The 18,870-nt window shown below is 35.6% G+C and overlaps 1 protein-coding gene across 1 annotated transcript in view; it reads left to right on the top strand.

Moving 5' to 3' along the window:
- The first annotated feature begins 5,158 nt into the window (after positions 1–5,158).
- LOC136038985 (N-acetylneuraminate 9-O-acetyltransferase-like) overlaps positions 5,159–18,870 on the top strand; it is a 159,805-nt gene continuing 146,093 nt past the window's right edge. Inside the window, exons 1-3 of the mRNA XM_065722507.1 lie at positions 5,159–5,354; positions 12,887–12,983; positions 18,163–18,301. Coding sequence (XP_065578579.1) covers positions 5,228–5,354; positions 12,887–12,983; positions 18,163–18,301 — 363 coding nt within the window. The 5' untranslated portion in view covers positions 5,159–5,227. The remainder of the gene's footprint in view (positions 5,355–12,886; positions 12,984–18,162; positions 18,302–18,870) is intronic.

The following is an 18,870-nucleotide window of genomic DNA, read 5'->3' as shown; positions in this document are numbered from 1 at the left end:
TTGACTAAATCTCATGCCTTCATTTACAATTTTCCGGCGAAATTGCCAAGGTGACGCAAAAAGTACCCAAATTACAGATAGATGCTAATGGTCTTCCAACAATTTTGATTTGTCCGTGATCATTATGGCAAATAAAATTGTAGGTTCGTATTAAAATTTGATAATGCAGCATAAGAGAGAACTAAGGAGAGGGCTATAACTACCTTCTTAAAAATATACGCAACAGATTCAGTTATTAAATATACCTTAGTAAATGGATTACAGGCAACTACAACGTGGTCAAGATATCAGTGTGGTCAATCTATTTTAAGCACATATTTCAGTGCAGAATTTTGCCAAAAAGCGAGAATCAACTTCTTAGAATTACTAAGTTTAGCGGCATCAGAAAGTCCCTCACAGTCTAATATTCTTAAATAAATCATCTTGCTCAATTCTTTTAAGGAGATCGAAAAACTTATTTTTAAATCAGTTTTGCCTTCAAATTGTTGAGAACCAACGAAACGGATTTGCAAAGGTCTTTAGAGACCGGATCTTCAATTTCCATAACTAGTTTATCACCCAAGGATCACAAGTTCATAAAGGCTTCATGTTCATGAAATCCACTTTCTAGAATTAGGACAAAGGTTCTTCTCAACAGTAGCATTAAGGTTAACAATGAGGGACAGGGGGAGATGGTCAAAATCATGCTCATCCTGATCAACATGGATTTTGCCATAGATGAGACCAGAATAAAGGATACAATGGTTTAGGTCCAAAAGTGAGCCACTATTCTAGTCCATTATTCTCAATGCTATTCAAAAAACTTTTTATAAATGCGGAAGATTTTACAAATTTTGTAAAACTTCTGAGGAATTTCTGGTCACAAGGAAGATAAGCATTAATGATGACAAGGTTGGCAGGACGAATAGCAATATAACAATCACTCTCGTGATAACATAAATGAGGTGGTCAAAACAGCTTCTTTTTTATTAAACATGCTGGACCACCTGATGATCTGGCAGAGTTTTTGCGGGTACTTTTAAAAAAGTAAATGCTGGTTAACTCTGCGTAGGGAGTTTAAGCTTAATAAAAGTAGGAAATGTTTCTGAAGTCATAAAACGTCAAAATTTTCTAATTTCTGATCTAAAGAAACGTATTAGCCTGTGTACCGTTAATATTAACGAAAATTATAGTGCTATCACTCTTAGCACTCATTTTCTTGCATAAGATGACCGTTTCGACAAGAGTTCACGAATGATTTGGCATTTCAATGAAAATGAGACGTGATTGCCTTGACAGTTTTCACATTTTCGTGTAACCTGGCACGGGAATCAGGCGAGCATTCATGCTGCCCTGCACAACAAGAGCAGATTTTTTCTTTATCACAATTTGATTTTAAGTGATTAGGTGACTGGCAATTATAACAGCATTTGGGTGGGCGTTGAATTTGTAAACTCTATTTATCTCATACTCAATCTTTATACCAAGTCAAAGTGCATTAGCAAGCACAACAGCATTTTCAAAAAACAGTCTAGTAGCCAAAGAATTGCCTATTCGTTTCGCATGAGTAATATTACCGTAGTCAATTGGCATCCCTTCAGCAAAATTGGTCGGTATGCCTTAAACAAGACTAATTTCGAGGTTTTTGAACAATTATTTTTATTTCCCATACTATTAAAAAACAAAGAAAAAGAGATCATAATCATAAACAAAAGCTAAGAGTTCATATGGCACTTGTAACGATGTCAGAAGAGCCAAGAGCCAAGAGTCATATGGCATGAGCTCTAGCGAAATTCTAAGAATCAATAGATTGATTTAACAGGAAAAATCAGAGGCTTAATGCCTGTCGGGATTTAAAATAAGAGCTCTGAGACACGAGGTCCTTCTAAATATCAAAATTCATTAAGATCCGATCACCCACTCGAAAGTTAAAAATACCTCATTGTTTTCTAATTTTTCCTCTCCTTTCTGCCCCCCAGATGGTAAAATCGGGGAAAACAACTTTATCAAGTCAATTTTTGCCGGTTCCTGACACGTCTACCAATTTTCATCGTCCTAGCACATCCATAAGCACCAAACTTGCCAAAACACTGGAGCCCCCTAACTCCCCCAAAGAGAGCGGATCCCGTCCAGTTATGTCATATCACGTATCTACGACATTTGCTTATTCTACCCACTAGGTTTCATCTCCATCTCTCTGGTCTCAGTGTTTTCCAAGATTTCTAACTTCCCCCTCCAACTCCCCTTGATGTCACCAGATCTGGTCGGCATTTAAAGTGAAAGCTTTGAGACATGAGTTCCTTCTAAATATAAAATTTCATTAAGATATGGTCACCCAAAGAGAGCGGATCCCTTCCAATTATGTCAATCACGTATCTAGAACTTGTGCTTATTCTTCTCATCAAGTTTCATCCCGATCTCTCCACTCTAAGCGTTTTCCAAGATTTCCGGTTTCCAAGATTTCTGTTTCCCCCCTAAAACCCCATACCTCCCCAGATCCAATTCGAATTGAAGATAGAGCATCTGAGACATAATTTATTTCTATAAATCAAGTTTCATTAAGATCCGATCACCCATTCGTAAGATAAAGATACCTAATTTTCACGTTTTCCAAGATTTCTGGTTTTCCCCTCAAACTTCCCCCAGTGTCACCGTATCTGGTTGGGATTCAAAATGAAAGCTCAGAAGCACAAGATCCTTCCAAATATCAAATTTCATTAAAATCTGAATACCCGTTCGTAAGTTACAAATACTTCATTCTAATTTTTCCAAATTACCCCCCCCCCCCCCATCCGAACTCCCCCAAAAAGAACGGATTTGGTCTGGTTATGTCAGTCACGTATCTTAAACGTGTGCTAATTCTTCCCACCAAGTGTCATCCTGATCTTTCCACTCCAAGCCTTTTCCAAGATTTTCGCCCCCCCCCCCAAACTGCCCCCAATGCCACTGGATCCGGTCGGCATTTAAAATAAGATATCGGAGTTACAAGTGTCTTCTAAATATGGAATTTCATTAAGATCCGATCACTCCTTCGTAAGTTAAAAATACTTCATTTTTTCCAATTTTTCAGAATTAACCCTCCCTTCAACTCCCCCAAAGAGAGGTCCGGTTATGTCAATCACGTATCTTGGACTTGTGCTTAGTTTTCCACCAAGTTTCATCTCGATCCCTCCACTCTAAGCGTTTACAAGATTTTAGGTTTCCCCCTCCAACTCCCTCCAATGTCACTGGGTCCAAACGGGATTTAAAGTAAGAGTTCTCAGAGGCGATATCCTTCTAAATATCAAATTTCATTAAGATCTGATCACCCGTTCGCAAGTTAAAAATGCTTCATTTTTCTAATTTTTCCAAATTAACCGTCCCCCTACTCCCCCCAGATGGTCAAATCGGGGAAACGACTATTTACAATTTAATCTGGTCTGGTGCCAGATGCGCCTGCCAAATTTCATCGTCCTAGTTTATCTGGAAGTACCTAAAGTAGCAAAACTGGGACCGAATGTATGTATTGATATTTATTCCTGAGATTTTTAATAATTTTGAACAAATTAAAGTTAAAAAAAGAAAGCGTTTAAAAGTGTCTTTTTACGACGATATGAAATACAGTTTTTAACGCGCTGTCAATAAAAAAGAACTAATATATCTCGCTAAGAAGTAAAAAGTATTATATCTCCCACAAACAGAATGACTTTGCCAATAGGTATTAATGTCAAGCCATTCTTGTCCATGAGATACTGCGTAGTTAATTAAAAAAATATCAAAGTGAAGATCATGACAATTATCACTACACTCAACCCGACTTACAGAATAATCACATGAAATTTTTTTTTTTAGAAGTTATGGCAGTATTTCATACAACATAAGTTTAAAAACAAACAAAGAATGATTTATGACGTCAAACGTTCTATTGACGGAAAATAAATGTTGACCACCCTCTAGTGAATAAGTTGTATTCAGCAAAAGTTCACATATTGCTATTTCAGTCGATTTTTCTTTTATAAATCCATATTGAGAATAGTGCAGGACATAATGACCTAGAACAAATTTGAGGAATTGTTTATTCGCATTTCTTTTAGATTTAAATAAAAATCGAAAGTAATTAAGCATCTCTATTATCTTAAATGTCATTTGAATTATCAGCTTTAAGCAGTGCTAAAACATTTAATTTACTTTTAAAGCTCAAGAAAAACCCAATGCGCTAATGAAGGTTTGAACATAGGTGCAAATAAAGCTATAATAATTAATACTACCTAATTAACGATTAGAGAGGAGAATTCAAATTCATCCGTATTAAAAAATATCCAATCTCTACAATATCAATAAAGTAAACATAAAAATGGTTTAAATATCTCAAGGCTCGCTCTAAAATGTCTTCTACATTCATTTCCAGAAAATCAAAAGTAGTTCTTACAACTATGAGGACAAAATTTTAGGCATCAGTTCCCATTTCTTCTTCATATCAGTTTATATTCCAAAATTTTATCATTTAAATATTTTCTCTTCTCATGTTCCATAATTAAATTTAGCTCATTCGTGTAGACCGTATATTTTACAAACTGCTTGGGTTTCTACAGTTTCATGCATTTTCTAAACTTAACACTTTCATATTTTCATAATGTTCTGTTTTCCAGTTTAATTAAACTGGAAACTTTTCAGTTTAATTTCTGTACGTAATTTGTGTTTTTGTATATAAGTTGGTTTTTGCGAGATTCTCATGAACACTTTCATGCTCGGTCACAAGTCCCGAAAACCGCTGGAAAGCGAAAATGGGAAAGCAGAATGCGAAGACAATGGTTTAGATACGAAAACTAGTGGACAAATTTTCAAGACCGCTATATGGCTTACACGCACATTGAAAAAGGAACTGGCGCTTTTGATCTGTGCCACAATTTTTTTTTTATCTTCCAAATCCTTTGGCCTGTTTGAGAACTACACCAGAGAATATGGCTTCACATTCAATATCCACGACTCGCTGGATTCACTATCCAAAAAAGTGAAAAGCGTTTCCAAGCTGTGAAGAAACAAATTGATATTCCTGTCTGTCTTCATCCACGGAAACACAGTGAAAGTGATTCCGCATCTGTTTTCCAAGTTACGAAAACTGGCCTTCTGATTCTAAGCAAGACAAAGCGCTGTCTTTTGAACAATTTAAAATTTGCATAATAGAGAGCGCGGAGAAATACAAAAGTTTAAATGCCGCGCTCGCGAACGAATTAGATTAAAAGGACTGACTTGTTTGGTTTTTCAAACCATGACTGATTGCTATGAATCGCTTGCTGATAACTTTAGGAAGCTGGATATGCACCATGTGAAAACTGTTGCACTGCTTCTAATTTGTGTTTGCACTGTCTATCATGGGGCTATCCATGCATACTATGGTAGGCTAGGTTTCAAATTCATTTTTTCACATATAGCTGGTGAATGGGTAAAATGTTTCGGTTAATATATACAAGATTCCATTTCTGACAAAGAAATAGGGTTAAGCTGAATAACCTACTTGATGCATTTTCTTATGCTATCTCCAAACATAATTACTGTTTCAGTTAAAAATTCATCATGTTCCCATTATGATTCCATATAGTTTATAACCTTAGAGTATAGGCTTGTTCAAAATGGAAAAAACACTTAAACAATAAATCTCTTACACCAGTCCATGACTTTAATGTCAAGTAAGTTGAATCAAGACCTTGTTATCAATGGTAGCCCAAGTGGGATTTTTTAAACATCAAAATCAATAAGGTGGCAAGGCTTATGCTCTAACAGAGATTTGCTTATAAAAGTTCCTACAGATGCAAACTTACCCCTACAACAGCCATAGCTATCATATTTATTTGCATAACAAATCTGTTAAATCACATTATCATGTTTAGGCCTCTTTCATTCCTAGGCCTATCTGCATTGGTGATTTTTTTTTCTTTTAAATATTGTTAAACACTCAAACAGATCTGTTATTATTTTAGGTAAAATTCTAGTTGATTGACTTCTCACTGTCTTGGAAAGGCTTTAGGTTAGGAAAATGAAACTTTCAGGGATGGGTCTACAGGCTAAAGTATGTCCTAGGAAGGTATTTTGAAGCAACTACCTCCACTCCTTCTCCCTCTAGAGGGCCCTGAAATGAACCTATGGAAATTTTGACAAGGCAACATTTTACCTTAATTTTCAGTTAATAGTTGCTTTTTCTCTGCCTTTGGTTCTGAAAATGTAATTCCTGTTATTTGAGTAGAATTTTGAGCCATATTAATGTTTTTTTTTTTTTTTTCAAAATCTGGGAAATGTATTTGCATATCTTTAAAACCTTATAAAATGGAATTGAACAAAGTTATGAAGCTGAAAACAATTGTTTTTGTACTTTTTGCAAGGTTTCACTTTTATAACACACATGTTTTTAAAGGTCATCTAAGGTCAGGGCCCTTTAGAGGGAGAAGGAGTGGAGGTAGTTGCTTCAAAATACCTTCACAGGTTATACTTAAGTCTGTAGTTTCATCCCTGAAGGGTTCATTTTCCTAACCTAAACCGTTTCTGAGATAGCAAGAAGTCAATTAACAAGAATTTTATGTTATTTTATAATTATACATAGATTTAGTGGTTTTGACAGGTAAAAAAACAAACAGAAAACAATCCAACAAGGAAAAAACCATCTACTAATGCATAAAAACAGAGAAATATACTAATTAGGGCCAGGTATGGGCCATCAGATAGGGCTTATTGAATTTAGAAAGAACATAAAAAATACTTCAAGTTGTATATTTACCTTGTCCCTATGTCAGTAATTAAATTGTGCATATAGGCCTATTTACCTATATTTTCTGTGCTAATTGATTCAGTTTTTTATTTTTTGGCTACATTTCCAGGTTCTGACCTTAACTATGAAATTTCAATAAATTTTCCAATTAGCCCAGTAATGAGATAGCTATGAAATAGACATACTATCTGAATTAGAATCTCACCCTAAATCCAAATATAATCTTTATGTGTTTTGGAAGTGAACTATTACCCCTCCCCATTCATGTGCTATTATATGCCCTGAGTTGTATTTGTGCACCAAATTTTCTTTGTCACTCTTTTTTCAAATTGGCTTAACAGTTTATCTAAACAATAGAAAAGTAATTGCATATAACCTATATAATTCAGTGTATGTATTTGTAAATTTCAGGGGTAGGGGTAAATTACTATTTTGATTCAAATGGATATTACATTTGGATTCAGGATGAAATTTTGATTCTGACAGTGTGTATAACATAATTATATTGTCTTAAGCATTACTAATAAAATTTGGGCAAACCTGATAATATCTCTATAAAACTCAAACTCAAGATGAAGTGTATTCTTTTAAGTATATCTTTGAAAAAAATTGAGTTAGGTGAATTGAACTTTCAGAATCGTTTAAAGCTTAAAGCACACCATAGGAAGTTGGGTGAAACCTCTACCTCAACCAAATCCCCCACGCTCAAAGGGCACTTATCCTTCTCAGAGCCAAAACTGTGGCCTGAGAAGTTTGGTTAGGTTTGTGTTTTCACCTTACTTCCCTTCCTAAGGCCATTTATTTTTGACAAAGTTGAATGAACTATGTGTTATAAGATTGAAACCTTCAAAAATGGAAATTAGAGGATACGTAAGGTTCAAGGAAATATTCTATGCCTTATTACTTTGCTAAGTTCTGATTTTTAAGGTTTAAAAAAAAAATTAAGAAGAATATATCTAGGCAAGTATTTACCTAGAGGCCAAAAATTAAACAAAACAAAATCACTGTTTTTTAATGTGACCAAGTGCCAGTGGTGTTGTTGAGGGTAGCAAGGGGGGCAGTTGTCCCCCTTCTCCTGCAATAAATTTGAAATAACTACAATTTATTAAGTAGCTTTAAAACTGGTTAAAAGCTTGTTTTAAGTGTCAAATTTGCTCTCTTTACTTTGAGCAGACAACTTTTTTTTAATTAATCCATGCTTGCTTTGAACATACAGAAAACAAGAAAAATAGGGGTTTATTATGCTTCATAATGTGTTCTATATCAATATTTCTGCAAATATACTGCCTTTGAAACCTTATCATCCAGTAAAAATGTGACCCTGTCTAATGGGAAAATTGAAAAATGTTCTGTGCTTCCTGTTTTGCCTTATTTACTCTGGTAATTTTTTCCCTGTTATTTAAGGTGCTTGTACCTCCTAAAATCTATCAGTTCAAGATTAAATTTGCATTTTGTTTTTAAACTTCCAAAAGCTGAAACAAATACAACCATCACATCTGCAAATAGGACAGAAATGAAATCATTGAAGATATACAGTGAATATAATTTCCTGAATGAAAAAGAAATCACTGAAAAAGAAAATTAGCCTAAGTCTTAGTGTTTTTATAATGATTTTCATCTCATAATTAGATTAGTCAAATTTGGTGTAGTTTGGTCATAGAATTTAGTATAGGGGGATCTGCTCCAGGAATCATTTAATTGTTTAATTTTTATTTCCATTATTAATTGAAACTCAAATTCTTTTATTTGTCATTGAAATGCCTAATAAGCTCTGATAATTTCCGATTTTTTTCAATTCAATTCAAATTCATTTTATTTAAAAACATGCAACAGACAGAGCCGATTATTAGTTTTTATTGTCATGGACACACAAAAATCCGTTGATAAGTCAAAATTAACATTCACAAAATTATAATATATACAATTAACAATAATAATTGTCACATACACACGAAAATAAGTCGACAAGTATCCACAGAATTATAGTATATACAATTAACAACAATAATCCGGATTAAAAAGTCAACCCAGCATTAAACAACTTTACAAATGAGGGCACAAAACTAAGCTCATAACAAGCATGTGACATGGTCACAGGTTGAAGTTTTGGTACAGGGTAAGGCCCATGAGTGGCCTTACCCGTGCCAGTTGATGTTGGGGCAGGAGGACATTTCAGTGTATAGGGCTGGACAAGATTTTATTGCCAAAGGATAGGGCTAGTTTTAAACGACAAGATTAAAGGGTTTGAAGTTGAAACTGATTAAGGAGGGATATGTGTGGTACTTTTGGGGGTTTTAAGATTACTAGGATGGCACAGTATTGCACCCTCTTAACCTGGTCCAACTGTTTCCTAGTCAGCCCGAATGCCATACAGGGCAACAATATTCAAGTGTGGAATGTATAAAAGAGAAATAGATGCGTAGGAGGTGGGGAGCAGGGATTCCATGGCGAGCCAACAACTTCAGAGACCTGATGGCCAAATTAGCTTTTTTTAACATGCCATCAACATGTTTATTCCACTTCAGATCTGAAGTGATATGAAGGCCAAGCAGTTTAATTTCGGTCACGTGACTGGCGCTGGGAATAGGTGGATTAAAGACTGGCATAGATTTTAAAAAAGAAAATGTTAAAAATACAGATTTATCAAAGTTGACAGTCATTTTGTCCACCTTTGCCTCTTGACACCTTTGCCCTACCAAGCAGAGCAGGTTCATTAGTGAACCTGCTCTGCTTGGTAGGTTTTTTCGACAACATTCAATGAGTGAAAGATCGTCGACATACTTCCAGCGGTCATCCAGTGTTGTTGCCAAATCATTTATCATGACAAGAAACAAAAGTGGTCCCAAGAGGGTACCTTGGGGAACTCCACAAAAAATGGGCAGTGGGTCGGAGGAGGTGGACTTATATTTTGTCCATTGACATCTACCAGAAAGAAAACTAGCAATTAAACGCACAAGGAATGAATGTACACGTAGTCCAAGAAGTTTTTTTTACAAGAATATTGTGGCAACTTAAATCAAAAGCTTTTCTTAGATCTATTGCAATAAGATTAATCCAAGAATCTGGTTCATTGAGTTTTTGCAAAATACTATCAATTATACTTACTAAGTAATGAGATGTAGATGTGTTCAGCATATTTCCAAACTGCCGCGGATCAATTTTGTCCAGAATATGGTCTTTCAGCCATGCTGCAACAAAACTTTCATACACTTTGCTAAAAATGGGTGTCATGGTGATGGGTCGGACACCCGGAAAATCATTGGGCACATCTTTTTTTGGTATTGGTGTAATGAACCCATTTTTCCAAATTGATGGATACTCACCTGTTTTTGTCACCTAATTAAAAAAGAGTGTTAGGGGGCCACTAAGATAATCTGGAAATGCTTTGATGAGATTGACGGGAATATCTACAGGGGTAATGCTTGTTCTTTTAAGCCTTTTTAATTTGAAAAACACCTGGGACTCTGATATTAAAGGGAAATCAAAAGACTCAGGAGGAGGGGTGGGTACTTCCACGCTCAGCAAAGGTGGGAGGGATTGCACAATGTTACCCAGGTGTTTATTAAGGGAGTTGGCTGTTACGACGTCAAATATCCATCAATGCCAAAATCAACTCCTTTTTCCACCTTGCCTGTCATCCTTTTGATTCGGTTGTACCACTGGCTTGGTTTGGACTCGAACAGATGATTAACTTTATGTTCTACATATTTGTTCGCGTGTTTTCGAGTGACTTTTCTTAGTTTGTTTTTCAACCTGTTGGCTTGTTGGGTATTACCATGACGGAAAAGCCATCTCTTTTCCATTACAATTTTCTTAACTTCTTGTGTAATATATGGTTGATCTGACGAGAAACGTTTGGTTGACTTCTCAGGAAAACAGGCCTTGTAATTTTGAAGCAAAGTTTCTTGGAAAATAGTAGCTTTTTCGTTGCTACTTTTAGCATCTTGAAATTTTTCCCATTTCTCGCAGCTTAACCATTGGCCAAAAGTCAGAAGTCCCTCGTTTGTGATTGGTCGACTGATAGTTACAGTTGTAGTGTAATCGATTTTAATGGAACAGGTGGGGTTAAGTTCAAGAGAAAAGTGGTAACTTCCTCCAATTGGAGCCTCGGTTGTAGGTATGTTGTAAAATTCGTACATATTTGTGGAAATTCGGTCAAGGGAGGTGCCACCTTTGGTTGTGGGAAAATTGACGAGCTGCTTCAGGCCGATTCCGGCGTCCAGGTGATGGAGCTTTAATTCATTGGCATCGCCCATCATGAAAGTTCCGCATGATGGGTATTTGCCCAAAACAAAATCCGAACTGAGTTGTAGCTTTTCTACGAAAGCTTGGCGGTATTCACTCATTTGGCCCGGCGAGTAATAATACACGCAGAGAGCAATACCAGTGATTTTCCGGGGGAGACGTCGTTGTTTTAGAATGACCCACATTATTTCTCTGTACTCAGTTAAAAAAGGGACATCAAGTCTAGCTTCTTTTAAAATTTCATGGGCATAAATAAGAACTCTGCTACCTTTTTTCCCCAGTGGATGGTCATCAGGTCGTATTTTTATAAATTCATCAAAACCATCTGTTTTCAGGAGTCAGGGGGCTGTAAGGGTGGGCAGGAGGGGGGAGTTACGGGGATTTGAAACACTGTAGGGGGGCTCGGGACGTTATCTTTTGTGGGGAATAGAAAAGTTGATGTTGCTGAGGTGGTGGATCCGGGAAAAACATTCCGACCGACCGAGAAGGCGCAACACACGCTTGGTTGGGGGTATGTTGATGTACGGGAGGGATTGTTGGTAAGGGGGGCCACGCAGGTCCGCAAGAGGTGTAATCGAGATGTTTGTGAATTCGTAACCCCCGTCAAATTAAGTTTTTTGATGCGGGGTTCGGATCCAGAAAAGCATTTTCCTGTCGATTGGTATGACTGGAGCTACGTCTTTTTGATGTACCGCAATACGCATGCCGAAAACACATTCTTTTTCAGTACATGAGAAAACACAACATAAATCAACGTGGTCAAAATTACACTCATTATTACTGCAAGTTTTCGAAATAAAACGCGGACATATATGCAAAAAACGATACTTATTTTTGTGCTTACAGAAACCACTTTCATTAAAATACCGGCATATCTTGTTAAATTTGGGAGCCTCTTTCACAAAAAACCTGCATATAATATTACGTCCTTTACTGGTTAAGGGCTTGCGCTTAACTTTTTGTTGAACTATTTTCTCGAAAACAATTAACGGTTCATCTTCAGTCGGTTGAATGTTACGAAACTTATTCTCGTCAGTTAACCTTACGTCAGCTAATTTAACACTTTCCTGAATCTCGTTATCGAGGATCATTCTCACACTGCATGCACTTTTTACGTCACGATTTCTTGCATTGTTCACATACTAGCCCATAGCTTATATGTAGAACAGCCTCTATGTATAATACCATACTGACTTCTTGCTATTTTTACTTTTCTAAATATTTCCTTTAACCAGCTCAAAAAAAATTCACATAAATGTGCTAACAATTATGGCTGAAATTAGTTGCATTTCACACAATGCCAGCACTACTTGTGGGACGTTTATATCTGCATCAGTATGCTGTATGAAATGTCTGCTGAGAATAAAATAAAGTGAATTTAAACAAAACATGTATAATTTGCTCACAATTTTCAAATTTTGTGTTAATGTATAAGCACACTATTCTATTTTCCTATTGTTTTCAGTTTTGTCTTACAGTACTAGAAGACCAAGCTTTGCTTGTGAAGGGAACTATAGACATAAAAACTATATTCAGTGTACCCTCCCCCTCTGCAAAGGTACTCCCTGTACATTTCCAGGGTACAGGGTACTCCCTTCCATTTGGCATCCCTGGCAATTTTTAATTAATTTAAGATTTCTGCTGCAATGATGCCAAAAATCGTTCACATTTTGTGGATATTCATTTTCAAACAGTGCCCAACAGAAAAGTAAATAATTCCAACTTTACTTTTTGAATACTTTAAATTTAAAATAAGGTTGTTATTTAAATATGTTGAATATGTTGAATAGGTAACTTTTTTCTGGGCGGGGAGGCTAAAACATAAAAAGTGTATCTTTAGACAACTGATTTTCTGGAGGAGGGGAAATCATTTTCCCTTATTCCCCCTTGCGCGGAAATATTGCATAACTGATGTTATTACAGGTAGAGATTCATGTGGTTGGCTACTATCAAGTGGGCATTATCAAGGAAATCAAGTCTGGCAGCCATATGGATGTATGCTTCATGTTTATTCTAAAGTGTAAGTTATTAGCAACCTTTCCCCCCTCAATCTCTTAAATTCACTATGCATAGTAAACATTGTAGTAGAGGAGTTTTCAAGTGATTTTTTCTTCTTCTAAAATCTGAAGCATTATCTTAGGTGTAACCTTTTCATTTTTTCTGGGAAAAGGTCTATGGACTTATCTCATATATTTATAGGCTTCTATAGCTTAAAGCTAGCTAAAATTTGTAAATATAGACAAAAAAAGAAAAGAAAAAGTAGCATGTGTTACATCAAGGTCACCAAAATCAAATAAATATAAAGACTAAGTAATAAAATCATGATTGAAATGACACATAACCTGCAAAGAAATTATGGTAGGCTATCTTTATATCATTTTTGCACTTGTGATGTGAAAGAAATGGACAGATGTTTGAATTGTTTTCGGAAATTAGAGAGAGGAATTTTAGAAAATTACTAACATAATAATCAGTAATTCGTTTAAGGTTTGGCATTGTTTTGATTATATTATCTCATAGAATAGTTGTGTGTAATTTGTTGTTAGCAAAAACTAAGGTTGTAGGCTAGGAATAGGAAGGACGACATATCAAGGAATGGGGATAACCCCAGCCCGAAATCTGACATGGCCAGAGGTCAAAAAGGAGTATCAGATGAAAACCAAAACGAACTGTATATACTAGGGCATATGACTAAAGGTGGAAGTGGGTCAAATAGCCCAAAGCAAACTGGAAAGGTCCCTGAAGTAGCAAAAGGATATGTGGCAAAGAAGCTCAGTGTTCTGCCAAAGGCAAGGGGTATAAAAGAGGGCTATGGTGAGGTGATGAACAGATCAGGACCAGGATGTTCCATAGTGACTCATGTAAAAATGAATTGAGTGCACAAAAGATTCTTGAGGTGAAGAAAATAAAGTTAAATGAAGATTTGATTGTATTTGGAAAGGGTGACAAAGATACAATGTTTAGAAACAAAATCTAAAAAAGAATAGGAGTGATGTTTATGGATAAAGAAGTTGCAAGCTATGAAGAAACAAAGCACGAACTACTTGAAAATGAAAATGTATCAGAGATACACCTTATGGGCAAACCAAGTGAGGAGAGAAACACTTTTGGTGTGATCATTACTTATGTGATCAGGAATTTTCCACAAGGATTGGAGTTTGGAGTATCAGAAAACGTGTATCTCAGTATCTGACACCTCCGGTATAGTGCTTTAGATGTCAGAGGTTTGGACACTGTGCTCTAGAATGTAGAGAAAAAGAGAGATGCGTGATTTGTGCAGGAGCTCATAGCAACAAGTACTGTACCAGCAGTGGAGACATGAGCACAACAAAATGTGTAAACTGTGATAAGAACCACACAGCAAACTGAAAAGAATGCCTAATAAGACAAGAAAGGGCTCTTATACTTAAAAAAGCAATCCTTGAAGACCTGCCAGTGCATGAAGCAAGAAAAAAAATTGCTAGCACACAACTGCAACTGCCACCAAATTTTCAAGTTGAAAGTGTCTTCCCACAGTTAGTGTCTAAAAACTCATTCCCCTATGACACACAAGAAAATGTTACAAATAAACAAGCATTTGTAACTCTTTCAAAAATGATGGAGAAACAAAATGAATTGATGACCAAACTAAGTAATATTGTTACAAACCTGATTATGATCATTCCAACAACTACAGCAAACAAAAAGAGGTTGAAAGAAAAAAACGAAACTGAAGAGAATAAGTGAAGAACATGACTCAGATGAGGCCATGGAAAATCAAGACTTCAACTGAAAAAGAAAGACAAGTTCAGAGTCCCCACCCACCATGCTTCCAAAAACTAAATAAAGAAGATCATGAAGATTATTCAGATTAAGTGCCAACTGTCTCTTTCAATAAAATAAGAATAAAATTAAGAAACTTCCATGTAAGAGAAAAACCTGATGTAGTGTGTGTTCAGGAAACATTCCACACAGCTGCTGATAAAGCTCATTATCAAGGATACCAGTCATTTAGATGGGACAGAAAATCAGGAAAAGGAGGTGGTCTTTTAACACTGGTGAGTGAAAGATATACTGCAGAGGAAAAAAAAATAGTTGCATATGGATTTCTTGAATTTGGAGTGGTGAAGGTAACAAATATTAAAGGCAGGGCAATTAACATAGTTAATTATTATAATAATAGAACAGGAAATTTCAGCAAATCTCATTTTAGAAAGATACTTAAAGAAACAGAATACCTAAAGATAATAATAGGAGATTTTAATCTTCATGACACTATATGGAACGATAGCCACACTGAAGATGGTAAAGCTAAAGAATTAATAGGGATACTGTTTGATACAGAAGAACAGATAGCTCTTGCTACACCAAAAAACCTTGCAACTAGACTAAATAAGACAACTCGGGTAAAAACAACACTAGACTTGACTATTATATCTACTGAGCTATCAGCTGACCTGACTTTCTATTCAGAAGATGATTTTGACTCTGACCACTTCATCATTTTCACTGACATGGAGTTTGGATTATAGCCCCCTGCCTGTGAAACAAGAGAAAAATAGTCATTTTCTGACAAAAGAATTGCTAAATGGAAAGAAGAAATATCAAAACTTAACTTACCCAACATAAAAATACTACCTACTGAAGAGGCTTTTAAAGAAGTCACAGAAAAGATAATAGAAGCTGGGATAAAGCACCTAACTATAAAAGGTAGCCAAGGACCAAAAAAGAAGGCTTATAATTCTACCCCAGGATGGACAGCCAAATGTGGAGCAATTATAAAAAAAGAGACAATGCCTAAGAAATAAACTGATAAAAAGTGGGAAGCCGGGAAATAGAAACATTTCCGTGAGCAGACTAAAAGCTGAGATAAATAAAGTGACAGTCCAGCTCAGACTAACTGTCAAAGAGGGGAGATACAAAGCTTGGACTTGGTTAATTCATGAAATTTGGTAAAGTTTGGACCAAAAGTCCAAAATCGTGCTGAATCTAAGAAAAAACTAACGAAGTAGTTACAGCAGAGTGTAGTAGGATCTCTAAATATAGTCACAGAGTCCAATATTTCAATCTGATTTCGATGTCAATGCCAAGATCCCGTAGAGAAGGTCCAAAATTGAGCAGTACAATTTATGAATTCTGCAAAGCAAGTCTCGTTGTGACATGTCTAGTTATAAAATACAGTTAAAGCCGAATCAAAATCTAAAATCGTTCCGCAAATTGAAAAAATTTTAAGGATTTCGTCGAATTTTGCACAAGATTTTAATCTTATTCCGTTCTTCTTTCTGAAATCCAAGTAAATTTTCTGTTGCTTCGTGGCCTACAGAGTCACTTGAAAGACGGGAACTGATAATCCTTAATTCCAACTGAGGTAATGACAAATTGCAGCTCATGAAATGAGACATATTTTAAAAGTGAATAATCTAAATAGATGTATAAAAGCGGAAACTTTATTAAGTTGAAACTTTAAAGGCATGTTGAAAGGGATGTTGTGAAAGGAACGGAGGGCAACCGCCCCCCCTCCTTTGCCTTTTTAGATGTCCCCTTAACACTGATAGAGATATAAAAATCCCTTTTATCCAAAGAAGTTTGCCCATTTTTTACACTTCCCAATAACCATTACTATATATAAGCACTGGTCAAAGTTTGTAACTTGTAGCCTCTCCCACGGGGACTGTGGGGGAGTAAATCGTCCCCAAAGACATAGTTATAAGGTTTTTAAACTATGCTGAATAAAATGGCTATCTTAGAATTTTGATCTGGTGACTTTGGGAAAATATTTGGCGTGGGAGGGGGCCAAGGTGCCCTCCAATTTTTCGGTTACTTAAACAGGGCACTAGAACTTTTTATTTCCGGTAGAATGAGCCCTCTTGCAACATTCTAGGACCACTGGGTCGATACGATCACCCATGAAAAAAAAAAAAAAACAACAAAAAAACACGCATCTGTGATCTGTCTTCTGGCAAAAAATTCAAAATTCCAAATTTTTGTAGATAGCTTGAAACTTCTACAGTAGGGTTCTCTGATACGCTGAATTTGATGGTGTGATTTTCGTTAAGATTCTATGACTTTTAGGGGGTATTTTCTTCTATTTTCCAAAATAAGGCATATTTTCTCAGGCTCGTAACATTTGATGGGTAAGAATAAACTTGATGAAACTTGTATGTTTAAAATCAGCATTAAAATGCGATTATTTTGATGTAGCTATGGGTATCAAAATTCCGTTCTTGTTAAAGAAGGTTGTTAAATTATGGAGTTAAAATTGTTGTTGCAGTTCCTCTGTATTTCCAAAAATTAGCCGACACTTCGGTATGATAAGATGAAATATTTATTTCAAAAAATTTCTATCATAAGTCCCGAAGGGTCGAATTCTGATTTCGGAGTAAAAAAAACCGAACTGGCAAAAAAATCATAAAAAAGAAGAAAACTGAAAAACTGGCAAACAACGCAAAAACAACAATAACAAAATGAAAAATAATTCGTTTGTCAAAGTAATTAAAACACAGTGTCAGATTAAGTTTAATAGATAGAAAACCTATAAATCTAAAAAAGAACTAGATAATATATACAAGTAAAAACAAATTTAAATGGACTTATAAGAAATGGTGGGGGGTGCCACAAACCGACGAAATACAAAACTTGGGCGACACCAGTACAAAATAATTAAAAAAGGAAAACTGCTGGGATGTTTTGTTGATTTTTCCCGTGGTGAAGGGGACATATTTTTTCCGTAATGAGTAGCTAGAATACTAATAATTTAGTTCCCAATGAAAAGTGAAATAGTTAGACAAAGATTCGTTGCATTTGTCTTACCTTTTTTTCATTCCCCTTTCGCAAATAACCAGTTCAATCAGTTGCAATTTTGTTTGACCCTATGCTTAGATCTACCAAATACCTTAAATTTTTTCTTAGGAAAATGCAAGACTAAATAATTAAGGGTCTCTCACTATCTAATTTAGACGTGGCCCGGGCAGGTTTTTTTTTATATGTTTTTTCTTACTAAAGTTTCACTTGTTTAAAATATTGGTAAAAAATTCTAGTGAAAAATCAAAGTGCTGATGTATCTTTGGTACCCCTTATCTCTGGCGGCCATGTGTTGTACTGTCTCTGGTCTCAATTAATCAAGCACTGCTTAGTATGTGTTGGAGACTTGTTTTATTCAGGCACGTTGTGATATGTGTTTTGTTTATTGGTAAGTGATTTTTTATTCTTTTTTTTTTCAGTGATGCCAAGCAATGCTTAAAAAGAGGTGTTATTGACAACTCGCACAGCTGGGTTGTTTTTGTTGGAGATTCAAGGATAAGACAGCTGTTTACAAGTCTGGTTTCACATATTGACAATAAGTACGAAGAAGAAAATATAGTAAGTGAACATTCATTGTCCTGTTGCATTGGGAAGTAAAACAGCTTGTTATCCAGTTTTGAGAGCTGGAATCTCAGTTAGATAGTCGGAATTAAGTGCGCTGAATTTCAGTTTGCATTCAAGTGACTCCCCCCTCTAGTTTGCGTGGCAATTTTTTCTGTGTGACGGGGCTTCTGAGAAAAAATGGTTGTACATGGGAGATATGATGAAATAACAGGGATAGCATAGAATATTTCTTATCATTTTGTCATAGTATCTTAAACTTATATTTCCTTGAAATGGATATCCAGTCGTTTGAGATGGATGCATTGTGTTTGTTGGGAAAATAGTTATCGAAAGTTAGTCGAAGATAGTTCAGATGTTCACATATACTCTTTTTGATAAATTTTCTGATAAGGAAGTGCTGACAGAATCAAAACCTCAATGCATATTCATCTGCAGGGATTGATTCCAAAAATAGATCTTTTTATCATAGTCTCAATTTTATCTTGTACACTGAAAATAGTGACACCCTCGCCTTGTAGAGGCATATTTAATCCATTCAGTTTATAAAAAATGTCACCTAAATA

This window comes from Artemia franciscana, chromosome 2 (assembly GCF_032884065.1).
Source record: "Artemia franciscana chromosome 2, ASM3288406v1, whole genome shotgun sequence".
Taxonomy (NCBI): domain Eukaryota; kingdom Metazoa; phylum Arthropoda; class Branchiopoda; order Anostraca; family Artemiidae; genus Artemia; species Artemia franciscana.
The sequence above is the reverse complement of the archived record's forward strand: the minus strand, read 5'-3'. Positions and strand labels throughout refer to the sequence as shown.